At 43.1% G+C, this 19,605-nt stretch overlaps 1 protein-coding gene across 2 annotated transcripts; it reads right to left on the reverse strand.

Moving 5' to 3' along the window:
* Positions 1 to 2,645: 2,645 nt before the first annotated feature.
* On the reverse strand, positions 2,646 to 8,757 carry LOC143300490 (uncharacterized). 2 transcript variants are annotated; one of them, XR_013057666.1, is made up of 3 exons: positions 8,618 to 8,757; positions 2,706 to 6,809; positions 2,646 to 2,663 (listed from the first exon to the last, which is right to left on the reverse strand). XR_013057666.1 is itself a non-coding variant. In XM_076614206.1 (2 exons), the coding sequence occupies exon 2, from the start codon at positions 6,800 to 6,802 to the stop codon at positions 4,922 to 4,924; it is 1,881 nt and encodes a 626-aa protein (XP_076470321.1). In that variant the 5' UTR covers positions 6,803 to 6,809; positions 8,618 to 8,757; the 3' UTR covers positions 2,663 to 4,921. The 2 variants fall into 2 exon arrangements, 1 of the variants encoding a protein (XP_076470321.1); XM_076614206.1 differs by having other exon boundaries at positions 2,663 to 6,809.
* Between the last annotated feature and the right edge of the window lie 10,848 nt (positions 8,758 to 19,605).

The raw sequence follows: 19,605 nt of genomic DNA on the forward strand, positions 1-19,605 counted from the left end.
TACTTCTTTCTCCTTCCTTTCTCCCTACTTCTGTCTCCTTCCTTTCTCCCTACTTCTTTCTCCTTCCTTTCTCCCTACTTCTTTCTCCTTCCTTTCTCCCTACTTCTTCCTCCTTCCTTTCTCCCTACTTCTTCCTTTCTCCCTACTTCTTCCTCCTTCCTTTCTCCCTACTTCTTCCTTTCTCCCTACTTCTTCCTTTCTCCCTACTTTTCTCCTTCCTTTCTCCCTACTTCTTTCTCCTTCCTTTCTCCCTACTTCTTCCTCCTTCCTTTCTCCCTACTTATTCCTTTCTCCCTACTTCTTCCTTTCTCCCTACTTCTTTCTCCTTCCTTTCTCCCTACTTCTTTCTCCTTCCTTTCTCCCTACTTCTGTCTCCTTCCTTTCTCCCTACTTCTTCCTCCTTCCTTTCTCCCTACTTCTTCCTTCTTCCTTTCTCCCTACTTCTGTCTCCTTCCTTTCTCCCTACTTCTTCCTCCTTCCTTTCTCCCTACTTCTTTCTCCTTCCTTTCTCCCTACTTCTTCCTCCTTCCTTTCTCCCTACTTCTTCCTTTCTCCCTACTTCTTCCTCCTTCCTTTCTCCCTACTTCTTTCTCCTTCCTTTCTCCCTACTTCTGTCTCCTTCCTTTCTCCCTACTTCTTCCTTTCTCCCTACTTCTTCCTCCTTCCTTTCTCCCTACTTCTTCCTCCTTCCTTTCTCCCTACTTCTTCCTCCTTCCTTTCTCCCTACTTCTTCCTTTCTCCCTACTTCTGTCTCCTTCCTTTCTCCCTACTTCTTCCTCCTTCCTTTCTCCCTACTTCTTCCTTTCTCCCTACTTCTTCCTCCTTTCTTTCTCCCTACTTCTGTCTCCTTCCTTTCTCCCTACTTCTTCCTCCTTCCTTTCTCCCTACTTCTTCCTTTCTCCCTACTTCTTCCTCCTTCACTTCCTTCTTCCTTTCTCCCTACTTCTTTCTCCTTCCTTTCTCCCTACTTCTTCCTCCTTCCTTTCTCCCTACTTCTTTCTCCTTCCTTTCTCCCTACTTCTTTCTTCTCCTCTTCTTCCCACTCCTATTCTCATCTTCTTTCTCCAGTCATCCTCCCCCTACCCTTCTTTCTCTTCCTCCCCTTTTCTTCCTTTTCTTCCTCTTTCCATTCTTCCTGCTCATATTCTTCTGCTTTCTGTTCTCTGTTTATTCTTTGTTATAAAAAAAAAGAAACCACGAAATTTAAAAAAGATACAGTAACCCACATTAACAGTGCAGCAAAACGAGACCAGGAAAATCTCTCTCTCTCTCTCTTTAACATAAAAATTTGATACCGTTCTGTCTGAACACAGAAGCAGGAATAAAGTTGTTGTTGTTGTAATAGTAGTAGTAGTAGTAGTAGTAGTAGTAGTAGTAGTAGTAGTAGTTGTTGTTGTTGTTGTTGTTGTTGTTGTGGTGGTGGTTGGTTGGTTGGTTGGTTGGTTGGTTATTTGTTTGTTTGTTTCGTTTGGTAATTAAGTAATGGAACGTTGAAAACTAACAGTATGCTGGCTGAACATTTTTGGTGCGGGAAGATGGGACAAGATTTGAAAAAAAAAAATCTTAGTTAAAGTCTGAGAGAGAGAGAGAGAGAGAGAGAGAGAGAGAGAGAGAGAGAGGACAATAATAATGTGAATTCATATAGCGTTTATTCTCTGAATAGGGCTCTAAGTGCTTTACCAGAAATACGGGTAAACACACACATACACATAGAGATAGAGAGGGGTCGGAGGGGGGGGGGGGTCACGGGGGCCGGAAGTACCCATGTTTGTACAAGCAACGAGCGACATAGCGCTACGTGCACTGTGCTGTGCTGTACCAACCTCTATCTCACTGCTGTTGTGGGTGCTCCCACGTCTCTTGTCAACCAGGAAGTGTGTCAAGTGTAGTTTTCGAACAAATGCCACAATGTACTGTGGCCCAACACGAACTTGATTGTAGACGCATGGAGAAACCAGAATTTGAATTGGAAAAAAACAAATGCTCACAGTAGAGAGAGAGAGGGCGGGGGAGAGAGAGAGAGATAGGGAGAGAGACGCTCACACAAAGAATGTCCCCAAAATCAATGTCACAATTGAACACCTCATTTTTTGCACAAACATGTACATGATAAAACTGGGATGGTTTGTGTTTTCACACCAAAAAGCACAGCACATAGTGGAAGTGAGTTACTTTACTAGCTCTAAATACAGCAACAAAGGCACAGCCCCCTCTCCATCCCCCCTCATCCTCCTCGCCCTCACCACCCCTCCCCACATTCACCCCCCTCTCCATCCCCCCTCATCCTCCTCGCCCTCACCACCCCTCCCCACATTCACCCCCCTCTCCACCCCCCCACCTTATCCTCCTCGCCCTCACCACCCCTCCCCACATTCACCCCCCTCTCCACCCCCACCCCACCCCTTATCCTCCTCGCCCTCACCACCCCTCCCCACATTCACCCCCCTCTCCACCCACCCCCCCTTATCCTCCTCGCCCTCACCACCCCTCCCCACATTCACCCCCCTCTCCACCCCCTCACCCTCATCACCCCTCCCCACATTCACCCCTTCTCCTTCCTTCCCTCCCATATCCTCATAACCCTCACCACCCCTCCCCACATTCACCCCCCTCTCCACCCCCTCACCCTCATCACCCCTCCCCACATTCACCCCTTCTCCTTCCTTCCCTCCCATTTCCTCATAACCCTCACCACCCCTCTCCACCTTCATCACCAACTTCCTTCTCTTCCCCAGGAAAAGACGACACCTCAAAAAGGCAGTAAAGCCATACAATACATTGATATTGAGGAAATTACTGTGATTATCATTCACAGGCAAATTCTCTCTCTCTATCTCATTCTCCCGCCCCCATCCTCTCTCTCTCTCTCTCTCTCTCTCTCACACGCGCGCGCGCGCGCGCATACACACACTGACAAACATTGAAGCTATGCTGGCCTGCATAATTTAGAGCAAAAATCTGTCACAGGAGTGACCAAAATGCAAACGTTCAAAGCATATGGATTGTGTAAACACATCAGTTCTGTGTAAAGTAAGCAGCAAAACCTTTTCCTCAATAACACAAGCATTAATAAATGAATGAGTGAATAATAATACTCATATCATAATGATGATACTTGTATAGCGCCAGCGCCTATCTTCGGTCAGATACCAAACTCTTAACGCTTTACAACCGGAGTTATTTACACATATGCTGCCTAACTGGGTAGAGACGACAGCTGCATTTTGGGGCTCATCATTCGTTTCCTGCGTCATTCGGTCAGGCATGAATCACGCGCACGTGTATGCATGTATATTAGAGTGGAAATATGTACATAAAAGTGGAAGTTTTCTGTAGGATTTTGCTAGGGACAACCCCTACGTTGCCGTGGATTCTTGAACATGCGCTAAATGCACGGATAAATAGGTAAACAAATCAATCAAACAAGTAAACAAAAAATAAACCAAAAACAAACGAAAGAACAAAAGGGAAAACAATCCAAACAATACAGGTGGACCAGAAAACAATACAAGTATCATGGTGCTATGTGACTTTAATATCTACATTCTTTTTGCTCTCTCTCTCTGTCCTTGGACAGATTAGGCCATGCCGAAATTCTTAATCCTCAGATGAAAAACATTTTGAGTTCTGACACCCCCCCCCCCTCTCTCTCTCTCCACTCTTAACAAGGAAAGTGTACTGATTGTTAATAATTACTCTCCCCCTCTGTCAGTTTCTCTATGTCTCTTCTTTCAGTCCTCTCTGTGTCCGTGTCAGTCTGCCTGTCTCTCTCCTCTCCCCCCCCCCCCCACCTTCTTTACTCTTCCCTCTCCCTCCTCTTGCTCCTCCTGTCCACGACAACTCTTGCTCCAAGTGCTTGTTCATTCACGGCTTATAGTATTGTATATAAATACTTGTATAAATGTTTTGTGGATGGATATATAATTCCATTGTGTTGTTGTCGTGAATATCTTAGCTTTAACTTTTTTTTTCTTTCTTTTTCATCTTCACTTTTATTTGCCCAGAGGCCCTGTCAGTCCCACCTCTGTCAGTCCCATCTCTGTCAGTCCCATCTCTGATGTCCAATCTCTGTCAGTCCCATCTCTGATGTCCAATCTCTGCCAGTCCCATCTCTGATGTCCAGTCTCTGTCAGTCCCATCTCTGATGTCCAGTCTCTGTCAGTCCCATCTCTGATGTCCAGTCTCTGTCAGTCCCATCTCTGATGTCCAATCTCTGTCAGTCCCATCTCTGATGTCCAGTCTCTGTCAGTCCCATCTCTGATGTCCAATCTCTGTCAGTCCCATCTCTGATGTCCAGTCTCTGTCAGTCCCATCTCTGATGTCCAATCTCTGTCAGTCCCATCTCTGATGTCCAATCTCTGTCAGTCCCATCTCTGATGTCCAGTCTCTGTCAGTCCCATCTCTGATGTCCAATCTCAGTCAGTCCCATCTCTGATGTCCAGTCTCTGTCAGTCGCATTTCTGATGTCCAATCTCCGTTATATATGATGGTCAAGGATGATGAATTTGATGAAGCAAGGGATGGCAACGTCCTTGAAATTTCGTGATCATATTGTTTCCTACTCCTCATTCCACAATTAGTTTGTTGTGAAGGAAGATATAAATGAATATGGAATATCTATAGAAAACTATTAGAAGACATTATGAAGGTGAAATTCGAAGAGAACACTACACAATGCTCTTCCTATATTTACTGCAATACTGATAGTACAGTAAGATACGAAGACAGTATGTACGTGCCAAATATAGCAAATTCATCAATAGATGACGTCTGCAAGATGATGTCTGGAGGGCAAATGTTAACTCGTGAAGGGTCGCACTTCTGAAAAAAAAAGCTCTCACGCACTTGTGCATAATTATATATGGGTGTGGCGGAGAGGGGGCGATGTTTGGGGGCGGGGTGTGGGGCGCTTATGTGTGAATTAGATATGGGAATACTCCCCGTCACGTTGTTCTTTGTCAGGCTTTCTGTCTATCACATCATAGGCACCTTCACTCCCTGCATTCAGGTGACTGTACACCTGAGCGGACACGTCATCACTTCTCTCTTCGCCAGGTGTCTTTCCGTCAAAGTCAAGATGTTGGTACTGTGCGGTTTTGTCGGTACCATAATTGTGAGAACTTTCAGGAGATAGTTCAACGGGTTTTTGAAGAGCATAGTTGATATCCTTAGTTGGGTCTTTGCTGGAAGGTGCATGTGTTCTTCTCACATTTGGAAATGAGTCATGTTCTGATGATGATGTTCCCATGGGCAGTTGGTAAACACCAACTGACTGATCTTCCCTGGACAGCTCAGGCTGTTGTTCCATGGTGTGACTGGGTCCAGACCCATGTGTGTCTGTGCTGGATACAGTGTGGTGCTGTGCGGCTGGCGGCTGATGATGACGGACTGTGTGGCAGGTGGCTATTGCCTGGTACAGCCCTGGTCCCTCACCTGTGTCTGTTGGTGATGCTGTCTGTGGCTGCTGGCCACTCACGTGGTTGTAGTCACTGCTGTGGTCACAGCTGGACAGGAATCCTTCACAGCGCTCACTGTCAGGTGTGTGGAAGTCCAGTGTGTTGTAGGCTTCACCTGCTGGTGCTGAGTGTAAGGGGAGGACCTCACCTGAGTCACCGTTTTCGTAAGGATTGTCATCAGCACTGTGGGGGTCTGGTGGGACTTCGTAATGGTCTGGCTGTTTGGGGCTGTTCACGTTGACGTACTCTGCCATTGAAGGCTTGGAGTTAGGACCTTCACGTGAATTTTCAATGACACTGTAGTGATTTTCTGCGGGAGGTGGCATGAGAGTTGTATCATATGAACGCTGTATGATGCCATCAGAGTTCACAGGGTTTATGTCCAGGTTGATGAACTGGTCCGGGTCATGTTCGTCTCTCGTGTAGACTGCATTGTGTGTTGAATGATCATGGAAGTCCTCTGGTCTCCCTTTCTGCTGTGTGAAACATGTCTTCCAATCGTGGGTCTGTTTCCGTTTGAAGAGAACGAACAGCACGACACCGACGACCATCAGAAAGACGACAGCAACAACGACACCAGCAATCAGGCCGACGTTGCTGGAGGATTGTGCTGGTGTTGTCCTTCCAGCCATGGGTGGTGTGGTTGGAGCACTGCCAGAACTGGTGTGTTCTGGGAGGTCAGGTGTGATGGGGGTGGTCAGCATCGTGGTGACGGGGGTGACTCTGGTGGGGGACCTGGTGGTGGTGGTTGCCGTTGTCACTGACGGGACTGGTGTCGTGTCTGCAGTGGGTGTTGTGCTCGCTTGTGGTGTGGTTATGGTTGGGGGAGTTGTGGGAGGAGGGGTAGCGGATTGTGGGTATAAGTTACAGTCCTCCTCCTCGTACTCAATGTCATCAATGTAGACTCTGTGATTATCAGAACTTCTTGCTTCAAAGATGACGGTGAATTCTGTGCTTGTATTCACGGGTACTTGAGCATCGTCCCACGGGTAACCTGAACTGGACATCTTCCACACTTCTTTTTCACCAAATTCAGCCGTTTTTATGATGACACTGAGGCTGAGAGCATTGTCCTCTTCAAAATTATACTCGAACTTCAGGCAGTAAATGTCACTGTTGGTTGAACAAGACTTTCTGCTTTCAAGTCTTTCCATGGTGCTGTGTTGGTCCTTGAGTCCTAAATAGTAGTTGATATAGAGGTTGTAAACCTTCCATCCTGGAGTAGCTGTCCAGTGACACATGGAGTTCCCTCGAAAGGAACAGGAATCCGGACCAGATCTGCAGGAAGACTGACAGCCAAAGAAGCACATGCAGCACAGTATGACAGTCGTCACTGCTGACTTCATTGTGGCACTGAAAAAGAGGCGGACGTGGGACAATGTGAATTTATTATTTTCTCCCCCGAACTGTGGACACAGCTATAAATGTGTGCCAATACACAATGGCTAGGCTGTTATCATAAACAATCTACAATTTATTCCTTCCTTCTTCCCACTATTTTTTCCTTATGTGTGTAAACAGCGTGATTCTGTGTAATGAAAATGCTTCGTGTGTGTGTGTGTGTGTGTGTGTGTGTGTGTGTGTGTGTGTGTGTGTGTGTGCGCGCGCGCGCGCGCATGTGTGCGCGCGTGTGTCTGTGACTATGTTATGTGTGCAATGTTTGTATGTGTGTGGGTATTAGGTATGTATGTATGCATGTATGCAAACTTGAGAAATCATTTTTTCTGGAAACTCTTTGTTGATACCAAATTTGGCTAAAAATAGAAACCAAGTAGGTGCTTTCCAAATAAAACCTTGTAAAAACAATGCACTCATTGGAAGGGCAAAGAAATAGTGAAGAAGCAAAAGATGTTTCCACAGTTATTTTACTGTCAATTATAATTTCATTCTCACTTTTATCCGACCTATTGACGAACTGATTAATCGTAGTCCATACAAATTTCTTCTGCTCTGTATGAAAGTTACATTTATACATACATCTGTCAGAAGTAGTAGAATTCAGCCATGTAACTGGATATATGTATATTAAGGGAATATTTCTAGTAAACGGATCTCACTCATCCAAAACATTTATATATAAAAAAAAAAAATCACCTCGATGTGTTAACCGGACTGTTTTTTTTTTTCTTTTCTGGAAACAGATCCTAATTCCCAGTTTATTTATTCGTTCTTTTATTTAAAGTATTTATTTATGCATTCAACCATTTAAATTCTACCCAATTCCCATTCATTGTTTATTTTATGTGGATTTTTTCATCTTCATGCATTATCCTGAAGTTGTCTTGTCCCCAGTTATTTGTAATTGACGCAGCAAGAGTCAGTTGAACAGAGAACACTACAATTAAAACACAGCTCAGAGCAACTTAATAATGAACCACCCCGGCCACACAACAAAAGAAATCAGAGGATAATCTACAGAGCGGTCTGCCAGCGTCAGACATCTTTTTCATTTGTTCATTTTGTGAAAAGTTGTGAAGAAAATGACTGCCATTTGATCCAGACAGTAATCGAAACTAAACTCTTTCTTAACCCTTTCTCGTGGCCTGTCATTCAAAAAAGTATCCGAGAAATCCACCACTGAATGTTCTCTTGAGTTATCACCACCCCCTCACCCCCCATTGTCAGCACGTCCACATTTCATAAAAACCCGCTTATACTTTTTTTTTGGGTGTAATCTTGTTGAGAACCAACCAGAGAGAAACATGGATAGCTCCCATTGCAGGCAGAAAACACAACAAAACCCCTTCTTTTTCCTTTGACAATGCAGTCTGGTTTTCCCGATTAGAGACACGGCACAAGAGACCACTGAACAACACATAAACCAGCACAACCTGTCATACCACAACTCACCACTCTGCAGTACACAATACAGAACACCACATCACAAAACAAAACCACCAAGCACAATCTACAATGAATCCACCACATCACAAAACAGACCAAACCACCACACAACACAACCACTGCATCACAACATGAAACACAACCATGATCCCTCGAAGGGTTCCCCCCTCTTCCATGCCGTACCACAAACACCCCTCTTCATTGCACTGCACTGCACGAAATACCAAACCACAAAATGATAATGTAAAAAAAACCACAACCCACGACATCCCAACGAACGCACCACACCAAAGCAAACCAAGCAGAACACAACTCACCAAAAGAGAGAGACCGGTGACTCAGTCTGGACATACAGTAAAGAATCCAGGACTAGCTGTTGTGACCAGTGACCCGACAAACTTTCCCGTCACGGGAACTCCAACCACTGAGCTGTACATGTGCTGATATACCCCAGAAGGAATTCACGTGTCTGGGTTTGCTTCAACTCGGAAAGCGGTGAAAGTGTCAGCCCAAAGTGGTTGCCTGCCCAAATTGTCGCTGGTGACAGTTTGGACAGGATGTCAGAATTGTCGCGAAAACGAAATTTGTCGCCCTTTCCGACAAAAATTTCGGAGGAATGTGAAATATTTTAGAAAATGAACTGCTGGGTTGAATTTGTTTCTCTACCGATCTTACTTAAATACTATCCCTTTCTCTTTCTGTGATGCATTATCTCTTTCTCTGTATTTGTCTATCTGTTTGTCTCTCTCTGACTGAGTGTCAGTGTGTGTGTGAGTGTGTGCGCGTGCATACAAATGCTTGGGCACCTGTGTGTGTGTGTGTGTGTGTGTGTGTGTGTGTGTGTGTGTGTGTGTGTTTCATTTTGCATGCTTATATATATGTGTGTATATAAGCATTCTTTTGCATGCTTATATAATATATATATATATATATATATATATATATATATACCACGAGGGTCATTCAATAAATAAGGTGAATTTTTCGGTATAAGGACTTCTAATACAGATAGAAGCTTACTTCTTCTTTTTTTTTTCAACGTAGTCTCCCAGCACTGTCACACACTTTTCCCATCTGTGCACAAGCTTCCGTATTCCCTCAGCGTAAAAATCTTTGGACTGATGTCTCAGCCAGTCGCTCACAACACTTTTGACTTCATCGTCACTTAACAACTTCGTGCCTCTCGTGAACGCTTTCAAGGGACCAAACAGGTGAAAGTCTGAAGGGGCAAGGTCTGGGCTGTAAGGGGGATGAGGGAGCAGTTCCCAGCCCAGCTCGTTGATGGTCTGCACCGTTCGGGCTGCTGTGTGAGGCCTTGCATCTTTGGCACCCACCGGCAGCTGACCTTCGAGTAGCCAAGGTCATCATGGACAATTTTGTGTGCTGTCCCAACAGATAAGCTCAAAGTCCTTGCAATGTCATCCACTGTCACCCTTCTGTCAGACTGAATGAGGTCATTGACTGATTCGATCACCTCAGGAGACCTCACTTCTGTAGGCCTTCCAGGCCTGTCTTCATCCTCAACACTGCTCCGTCCTTCTTTAAACAATTTAGCCCACTTGTAGACATTTTTTCGGCTGAAACATGTGGCACCATACACAGTTGACATTCTCCTATGAATTTCAACTGGTTTGAACCCTTCAGCAACCAAAAACTTGATAACTGACCGCTGTTCAATCCTGGAGCATGCTTCTTGGTCGGCCATCTTTGTTAATCGCCAAAACTCTCAAAGTTTTTTTTAATCTGCAATACAAATTAAATCCATGTGAAAAAGAAGTAAAACCAAAAAAAAAGAAAAAAAAAGTAAGCTTCTATCTGTATTAGAAGTCCTTATACCGAAAAATTCACCTTATTTATTGAATGACCCTCGTATATATATATATATATATATATATATATATATATATATATATATATATATATATATATATATATATGTGTGTGTGTGTGTGTGTGTGTGTGTGTGTTTTATTTATTTTTTAAAAATTTAGTTTATTATTATTTTCATTGATGGCTTGATGTAAAAGAACAGTTGTTGCTTATTCAATTTACCATCATGAAATAAAATCTTGACTTGACTTGACTTGACACACACACACATTCCAAATCGTGTTGCAACATTTAAGGTTGTTTTTGTTGTTTTCTTTAGAATAAGCTTGCACATCAATCAGTACAAACAGATAAAGCAGCTGGAGCAACTGGTCGGCCTCAAATGTCACTGGTGACAAATCTCCGACAGGCGACAATTTTGTAAATGAGGGAAAGAAAATTTGTCATCTACGACAAATTTCTTTTTGGTGACAATTGTGGGAAGGAGGCCTGCCACACTTGACGCCGGCGAATCGTATGACAGGCGAACATTTTGGGGGCTTAACAATGGGGACAAAGACCATACATGAAGATTCTTTGGTGGGGATCAGTGGGAAGACAGAGGAGTAGAGATAACTCTCCCACCAAGGAAATTATTCTGACAATTAATGATCATACTCAAGAGCAATAAATGCCACTCCTTTCTTTTTGTTTATACATGGGTGGTGCAGGGTGGGGATGGGGAGTTCGGCTGGGTTCGCGAAAAGGGAGTCATGTCACTCTGACCTTATGTGTACTACAGTACTCCACTCTGACCTTATGTGTACTACAGTACTCCACACTGACCTTATGTGCACTACAGTACTCCACTCTGACCTTATGTGTACTACAGTACTCCACTCTGACCTTATGTATACTACAGTACTCCACCCTGACCTTATGTGCATTACAGTACTCCACTTTGACCTTTTGTGTACTACAGTCTTTCACTGTCCTCGAGTACATCCTGTCCTGTAGTGTCCTGATGTCACTGTCCTACATGTAGTGTCCTGATGTCACTGTCCTGTCCTACATGATGTCACTGTCCCGTCCTACATGTAGCGTCCTGATGTCATTGTCCTGTCCTACATGATGTCACTGTCCTGTCCTACATGTAGTGTCCTGATGTCACTGTCCTGTCCTACATGTAGTGTCCTGATGTCACTGTCCTGTCCTACATGTAATGTCCTGATGTCACTGTCCTGTCCTACATGTATGTAGTGTCCTGATGTCACTGTCCTGTCCTACATGTAGTGTCCTGATGTCACTGTCCTGTCCTACATGTATGTAGTGTCCTGATGTCTCTGTCCTGTCCTACATGTAGTGTCCTGATGTTACTGTCCTGTCCTACATAATGTCACTGTCCTGTCCTACATGTAGTGTCCTGATGTCACTGTCCTGTTCTACATGTAGTGTCCTGATGTAACTGTCCTGTCCTACATGTATGTAGTGTCCTGATGTCACTGTCCTGTCCTACATGTAGTGTCCTGATGTTACTGTCCTGTCCTACATAATGTCACTGTCCTGTCCTACATGTAGTGTCCTGATATCACTGTCCTGTCCTACATGTAGTGTCCTGATGTTACTGTCCTGTCCTACATGTATTGTCCTGATGTCACTGTCCTGTCCTATATGTAGTGTCCTGATGTCACTGTTCTATCCTACATGTGTCCTGATGTCACTGTCCTGTCCTACATGATGTCACTGTCCTGTCCTACATGATGTCACTCTCCTGTCCTATATGTAGTGTCCTGATGTCACTGTTCTGTCCTACATGTGTCCTAATGTCACTGTCCTGTCCTACGTGATGTCACTGTCCTGTCCTACATGATGTCACTGTCCTGTCCTACATTTAGTGTCCTGATGTCACTGTCCTGTCCTACATGTAGTGTCCTGATGTCACTGTCCTGTCCTACATGTGTCATGATGTCACTGTTCTGTCCTACATGTAGTGTCCTGATGTCACTGTCCTGTCCTACATGTGTCATGATGTCACTGTCCTGTCCTACATGTGTCATGATATCACTGTCCTGTCCTATGTGTAGTGTCCTGATGTCACTGTCCTGTCCTACATGTGTCATGATGTCACTGTCCTGTCCTACATGTAGTATCCTGATGTCTCTGTCCTGTCCTACATGTAGTGTCCTGATGTCACTGTCCTGTCCTACATGTGTCCTGATGCCACTGTCCTGTCCTACATGTGTCCTGATGTCTCTGTCATGTCCTACATGTAGTGTCCTGATGTCACTGTCATGTCCTACATGATGTCACTGTCCTGTCCTACATGTAGTGTCTTGATGTCACTGTCCTGTCCTACATGATGGCACTTTCCTGTCCTACATAATGTCCTGATGTCTGTCCTGTCGTACATGATGTCACTCTCCTGTCCTATATGTGTTCCTGATGTCACTGTTCTGTCCTACATGTGTCCTAATGTCACTGTCCTGTCCTACGTGATGTCACTGTCTGTCCTACATGATGTCACTGTCCTGTCCTACATTTAGTGTCCTGATGTCACTGTCCCTGTCCTACATGTAGTGTCCTGATGTCACTGTCCTGTCCTACATGTGTCATGATGTCACTGTTCTGTCCTACATGTAGTGTCCTGATGTCACTGTCCTGTCCTACATGTGTCATGATGTCACTGTCCTGTCCTACATGTGTCATGATGTCACTGTCCTGTCCTATATGTAGTGTCCTGATGTCACTGTCCTGTCCTACATGTGTCATGATGTCACTGTCCTGTCCTACATGTAGTATCCTGATGTCTCTGTCCTGTCCTACATGTAGTGTCCTGATGTCACTGTCCTGTCCTACATGTGTCCTGATGTCACTGTCCTGTCCTACATGTGTCCTGATGTCTCTGTCATGTCCTACATGTAGTGTCCTGATGTCACTGTCATGTCCTACATGATGTCACTGTCCTGTCCTACATGTAGTGTCTTGATGTCACTGTCCTGTCCTACATGATGGCACTTTCCTGTCCTACATAATGTCCTGATGTCTGTCCTGTCGTACATGATGTCACTGTCCTGTCCTACATGTGTCCTGATGTCACTGTCCTGTCCTACATGTAGTGTCTTAATGCCACTGTCCTGTCCTACATGATGTCACTGTCCTTTCCTGCATGTGTCCTGATGTCACTGTCTTGTCCTACATGATGTCTCTGTCCTGTCCTACATGAATCCTGATGTCACTGTCCTGTCCTACATGATGTCACTGTCCTGTCCTACATGTAGTGTCCTGATGTTACTGTCCTGTCCTACATGTAGTGTCCTGATGTCACTGTCCTGTCCTACATGATGTCACTGTCCTGTCCTACATGTATCCTGATGTCACTGTCCTATCCTACATGATGTCATTGTCCTGTCCTACATGATGTCACTGTCCTGTCCTACATGTCACTGTCCTGTCCTACATGTATCCTGATGTCACTGTCCTGTCCTACATGTCACTGTCCTGTCCTACATGTATCCTGATGTCACTGTCCTGTCCTACATGTATCCTGATGTCACTGTCCTATCCTACATGATGTCCCTGTCCTGTCCTACATGCATCCTGATGTCACTGTCCTGTCCTACATGTCACTGTCCTGTCCTACATGTATCCTGATGTCACTGTCCTGTCCTACATGATGTCTCTGTCCTGTCCAACATGTATCCTGATGTCACTGTCCTGTCCTACATGATGTCACTGTTCTGTCCTACATGTGTCCTGATGTCACTGTCCTGTCCTACATGTCACTGTCCTGTCCTACATGCATCCTGATGTCACTGTCCTGTCCTACATGTCACTGTCCTGTCCAACATGTATCCTGATGTCACTGTCCTGTCCTACATGTGTCCTGATGTCACTGTCCTGTGCTACATGATGTCACTGTCCTGTCCTACATGTAGTGTCCTGATGTCACTGTCCTGTCCTGCATTTGTCCTGATGTCACTGTCCTGTCCTACATGTAGTATTCTGATGTCACTGTCGTGTCCTACATTTGTCCTGATGTTACTGTCCTGTCCTACATGTAGTGTCCTGATGTCACTGTCCTGTCCTACATGTGGCCTGATGTTACTGTCCTGTCCCACATGTAGTATTCTGATGTCACTGTCCTGTCCTACATTTGTCCTGATGTTACTGTCCTGTCCTACATGTAGTGTCCTGATGTCACTGTCCTGTCCTACATGTGTCCTGATGTCTCTGTCCTGTCCCACATGTAGTGTCCTGATGTCACTGTCCTGTCCTACATGTGTCCTGATGTTACTGTCCTGTCCTACATGTAGTGTCCTGATGTCACTGTCCTGTCCTACATGTGGCCTGATGTCACTGTCCTGTCCCACATGTAGTGTCTTTGTGAACTCTTTATGATATACAGAACAAAGAAACAGGCTGTAAGGTGGATAGAAAGAAATGCACCCTTCATTACATCTGTCTTCATCCCCATGCTCCTCTTCCAATCCGTTCGAGCTTCGAACACACGCACATGGACAACACAAGTATAAACATGTGGAGTTTTAAAATATAGTTATATTTTTGTGGGATAGTCACTGAAGCTATGTTTACTTTTAACAGGTATCATGAACTAAATAAATTGTAATTTTATTACAAATTTGGATTATGTAGCAGTATCAGAAAAAGCACTGATATATCATGACGAACATTATCACAAGAAACAATGACAAACTATAAAATGATATATAGGAATATAAACATACAAATCAACTAACTAAATGATAGACACTTTGAATGTTTAACTTACCTACCAACTTCCAAAATAAAAGCAAACAAAAAATCTTATGAGTGTCTGAAAATGCATAAACATATGATGAAGATTATACAAGAAACAATTACTTTTCTTTTCAAACCATAAAATGATAACTGGGAATGGGAATATGCAGATCAACTAACTAATAATGGTAAACACGTGGAATGTTTATACCTACCAACTTCCAAAATAAAAGCAAACAAAAAATAAACTTATGATTTTTACAGAAGTATCTGAAAGTACATAAACACATGAAGATTATACAAGAAACAATAACTATTTTTCTTTTCAAACCATAAAATGATGAATGGGAATATGAATATGCAAATGAAATAAGTAATTGAATTTACCTACCAACTGACAAAAGAACAGCAAAGGAAAAAAGAAGCAAACAAACAACAGCGCAATGACAATGCAAGAGCGCAAGAAACAATGAAAACACCGCCATAAACTATAAAGCAAATCTCTCTTTATTCTGAGGAATATTTTGATTCCACCTCTCCACCCCACCCCACCTCTCTCTCTCTCTCTCTCCCCCTCCCCCCTTCCCCGGAGACTCTTCATAATCAAGAAAACAGCATAATGATTAAAGTGGACGTATCGTGTTATCAATGTTATTGACAGCTATTTGTATCGCTTACTTTGTTACTCTTGTTACATTATATTTGAAACAGCCTTGGTTGTTTTGGGGTTTTTAAGGTGTTTTTTTTAAAAGTAACTTTGTTACTTTGGTTTTGACTTCAGATTGGTTTACTCAAGGTTATGTCCCTCTGCTTCTAGCTTTGATTTCCCATAACCCCAAAATGAATGAAATGGCATAAAACATTGTTAATGCTCTCTCTCTGTCTCTCTGTCTCTCTCTCCCCTCCCTCTCTCTCTCTCTGGACAGTAACAGGTCTGATTTGTATCGACATTTCAACTCGCTGCACTGCATGCCAACATATATATTAATGAAAATGGATAAGCACTTAAAAATTATTATGACAAGATTTAGATTCGGGGTATCTGATATAACTGTTCATCGTTTTCGTTATAGACCACATAATGAAAGTGAATTTTTGTGTCCATTATGTAATGATGCACGGGAAAGAAGTTCATTTTGTATTTTGCTGTTCTGCCTTGGATGATCTCAGAGAACAATTAATTCCAAAAACGTTTTACAGACAACCTTCTGTTTTCAAACTTTCGTTGCTATTAGCATCTGTGAATGAGAATGTTGTCAAACAATTTGCAATATATTTGTATAAGGCGTTTCAGATTCGTTCTATCTGTAGTGAGTAAAGCGTATTATAATTTTGTTTGTTGAATTCAGTGTTAAATGTAATGTAAGATTGATTCAATGTTTTCACACCACCCCCTTCACGAGGGGCTATGGCCTCAGTATTATGAAATCTGTGTGTGTGTGTGTGTGTGTGTGTGTGTGTGTGTGTGTGTGTGTGTGTGTGACGTGCAACTTTTCAAACAAAAGTTATGGCCAACTTTCACGCTCTCTCACGTTCATCCAAACGAATGCCTGAAATAAACAAATACAAAAAAAAAAAAAAAAAAAAATTACTCCAAATATTTTCAACACAAATAACAGACAAGACACAATAAGGCAGCGATACTTCAGAACGATTAGACACCACCAAGAAGTCATTTGGCTTTCCTCTTCAGCGGGAGGAATACCCAACATTATTTCCCCTATCGTCACCCTCTTCTATGACAGTTTTTTCTTGCAGTAATACTCAACTTGGAGGGGAAAAAAAGACTGGTCTAACTGAGCGTCCCTCTCAAAGGACCCCGCACTGCACCATTGTAGACCTGGCCAAGTCTCTTGCTCCACTCTCAAACGGTGCCGTTTTTCCAGATAAAACTCCTATAGCTCACAAAAATCAGAAATCTGCCACCTAGTGCTTTCCAGTGCAGCACGTGCATTCCATAGACTCCATAAGCGACAAGGAGCACGCGATGCATGAGTGCCAGAGTGGGTCTACCATAACTGGCAGCGTTCACACACATGCAGCCCCCCTTGTCCGTGACACTCTCTCTCTCTCTCTCTCTCTCTCTCTCTCTTCCCAGACATACATATTTGATGTTTAACCTAGACGAAAGGGAAAAAATGCTAGGTGTCTTTAGTAAAAAAAATTACTTCATTTAGACTTGGGTTTGGATATGTCTGGTTGCAACAAGGCGTTGGTTGTGAGCAAACTTTTTTGTCATTATTTAAACAAAGAATGAAAGATATATTTATGCAAGACTGGGACGAGTCAGTAATGTCTAAAGATATATATCATAACTACAGACTGTTTAAAACTGGTTTTCAGTGTGAGCAATATTTTGACTTTGTGGATAAAAACTGTTTTAGGGACTGTTTGGTAAAATTACGGCTTGGCTTGCTCCCAATAAATGGATCGTTTTTTAGGAGAACATTCAAATGTAATTCAAATGACGCATGTAAACGTTGTAATGTGGTCGAAGATGAAAACCATCTTATAAACAATTGTGTCCTTTTCAATAACGTGCGGCAAAAACATCTGAACTCTGAAGGTCAATTGGATGTTCACTTGCTGAAGAATGGTTCTGTTTACAGTATTCGTAAACTCTGCATTTATATATCCAATGCCCTGAAGATACGACAGGAATTCTGTGACAACAATGTTGAAAGTTAGAATTAATTTACTATGCACAAGAAACACTTTTGTTCTACAGGTTTAAGTTTTGTATTTTTGACCTCTTTCTTGGGGCCGGAGGCCTGGAGATTAAAGTTTTGTTCTTGTTCTTGTTCGTTCTCTCTCTCACTCTCACTCAATCATCATGACTTCAGATTATGTTCTTTACATATCCAAACCCCTCCCCTCCCCCTCTTCTCTCTCATTCACATCTACCTGGAGTCTTTCCCCAGACTAGTCCATCTCTCAGATCCGCTTCTCTTTGCCCCGAATACTCTTTGAGGATCGAGAATAGTAAGGGCATAACAACCATACCATGGAATCAGTCAAGTTTGAGCCTACCCCAAGACTATTCTTTACGCTTCGTTTCATGTGTGTGCCGTTAAGAAAGAAAAAAGAACGTTTGTGCCGGGAAACTTTCCAACGTCCAGAATCACAACAGAGAACATCACACAAGAGTATATTCTCCTATTAAAGAGCAGGTTATTTTGTAGAACGCATTTCGGGCATGTCACTGATAATCTCTCTCTCTCTCTCTGTCTATATATATATATTTTTTCAACACAGCTCATTTTCAGTGTCCGAAGCTCATCCATGATAATATTTAAACAAAAACGTTTCTAACTATAACATGGTGTCTGCAGTGGAAAATTACATCATAAAAAAGATTCATCTTGATTTCGCCCTGATAGCTGTAACACAAGAGAAACAAGCTCTGATATCGATCTTGGAACAACCTCCATTTCGTTGATGTTATTAGATTTTATAATCATATTTCATAAACATATTTTATAAACATATCTTATAAATCTACTCTCAAGAAAAGAACAACATTAAGGCAAGAGGGTATACACGGGAACAATATAATTGATGGATGAAACTTTTTTACCCATTACTTTTAAATATGTTAATGTGTACGAAAGCATACCGGCATAAACAGTCACTTGTTGATATTTACTGTATTCTGCGAAGATCACCTTGCAGAAGTAATATCAATGATTTTTGGTAGTACGTTATAGCATATGATGATAAGATAAAAATGATAATGCAAAATGTTCAAATAGTAGAATGAAAGTGGAAACAGCACGCAGTATCAAAGAGAATAAAGCAACACGAGAATAAAGATGGTTCCAAAGCATGCAGCCTGATGGAAAACTATAGCAATGAACTGATTATCAACACACACACACACACACACACACACACACACACACACACACACACACACACACACACACACACATGTATATATATTTTTTTTCATACATACATACATACACCTGGATCACGCAATGAGTATTGTTGTAAAATGACCTCATTTATTGGTTATCCTCCTACTTCAAAAGGAATAAATGCATCAACTACAGTTCAACAGTACTAAAGAAGCTGTTTCACAATCCACAAACCACCACCCTGTTGCTATAACTATAAGTAATGTACCAGTCTGATCAGCTCATTAATTAAGAGAACACAAAGATCAAAGGCAAGGAGGGTAAGTCAGATATGGGAATACTCCCCGTCACGTTGTTCTTTGTCAGGCTTTCTGTCTATCACATCATAGGCACCTTCACTCCCTGCATTCAGGTGACTGTACACCTGAGCGGACACGTCATCACTTCTCTCTTCGCCAGGTGTCTTTCCGTCAAAGTCAAGTTGTTGGTACTGTGCGGTTTTGTCGGCACCATGATTGTCAGAACTTTCAGGATACAGTTCCACAGGTGTTTGTTCTTGAAGAGCACTGTGAAGTTGTTGTGTGTCTGTGCTGGATACAGTGTGGTGCTGTGCGGCTGGCGGCTGATGATGACGGACTGTGTGGCAGGTGGCAATTGCCTGGTACAGCCCTGGTCCCTCACCTGTGTCTGTTGGTGATGCTGTCTGTGGCTGCTGGCCACTCACGTGGTTGTAGTCACTGCTGTGGTCACAGCTGGACAGGAATCCTTCACAGCGCTCACTGTCAGGTGTGTGGAAGTCCAGTGTGTTGTAGGCTTCACCTGCTGGTGCTGAGTGTAAGGGGAGGACCTCACCTGAGTCACCAATTTCGTAAGGATTG

Source organism: Babylonia areolata, chromosome 26 (assembly GCF_041734735.1).
Source record: "Babylonia areolata isolate BAREFJ2019XMU chromosome 26, ASM4173473v1, whole genome shotgun sequence".
NCBI classification, from domain to species: Eukaryota; Metazoa; Mollusca; class Gastropoda; order Neogastropoda; family Buccinidae; genus Babylonia; species Babylonia areolata.

What these genes read in the sequence shown, in the direction of transcription:
- LOC143300490 (XM_076614206.1), bottom strand. Translation starts at nt 6,802, where the DNA reads ATGAAGTCAGCAGTGACGACTGTCATACTGTGCTGCATGTGCTTCTTT.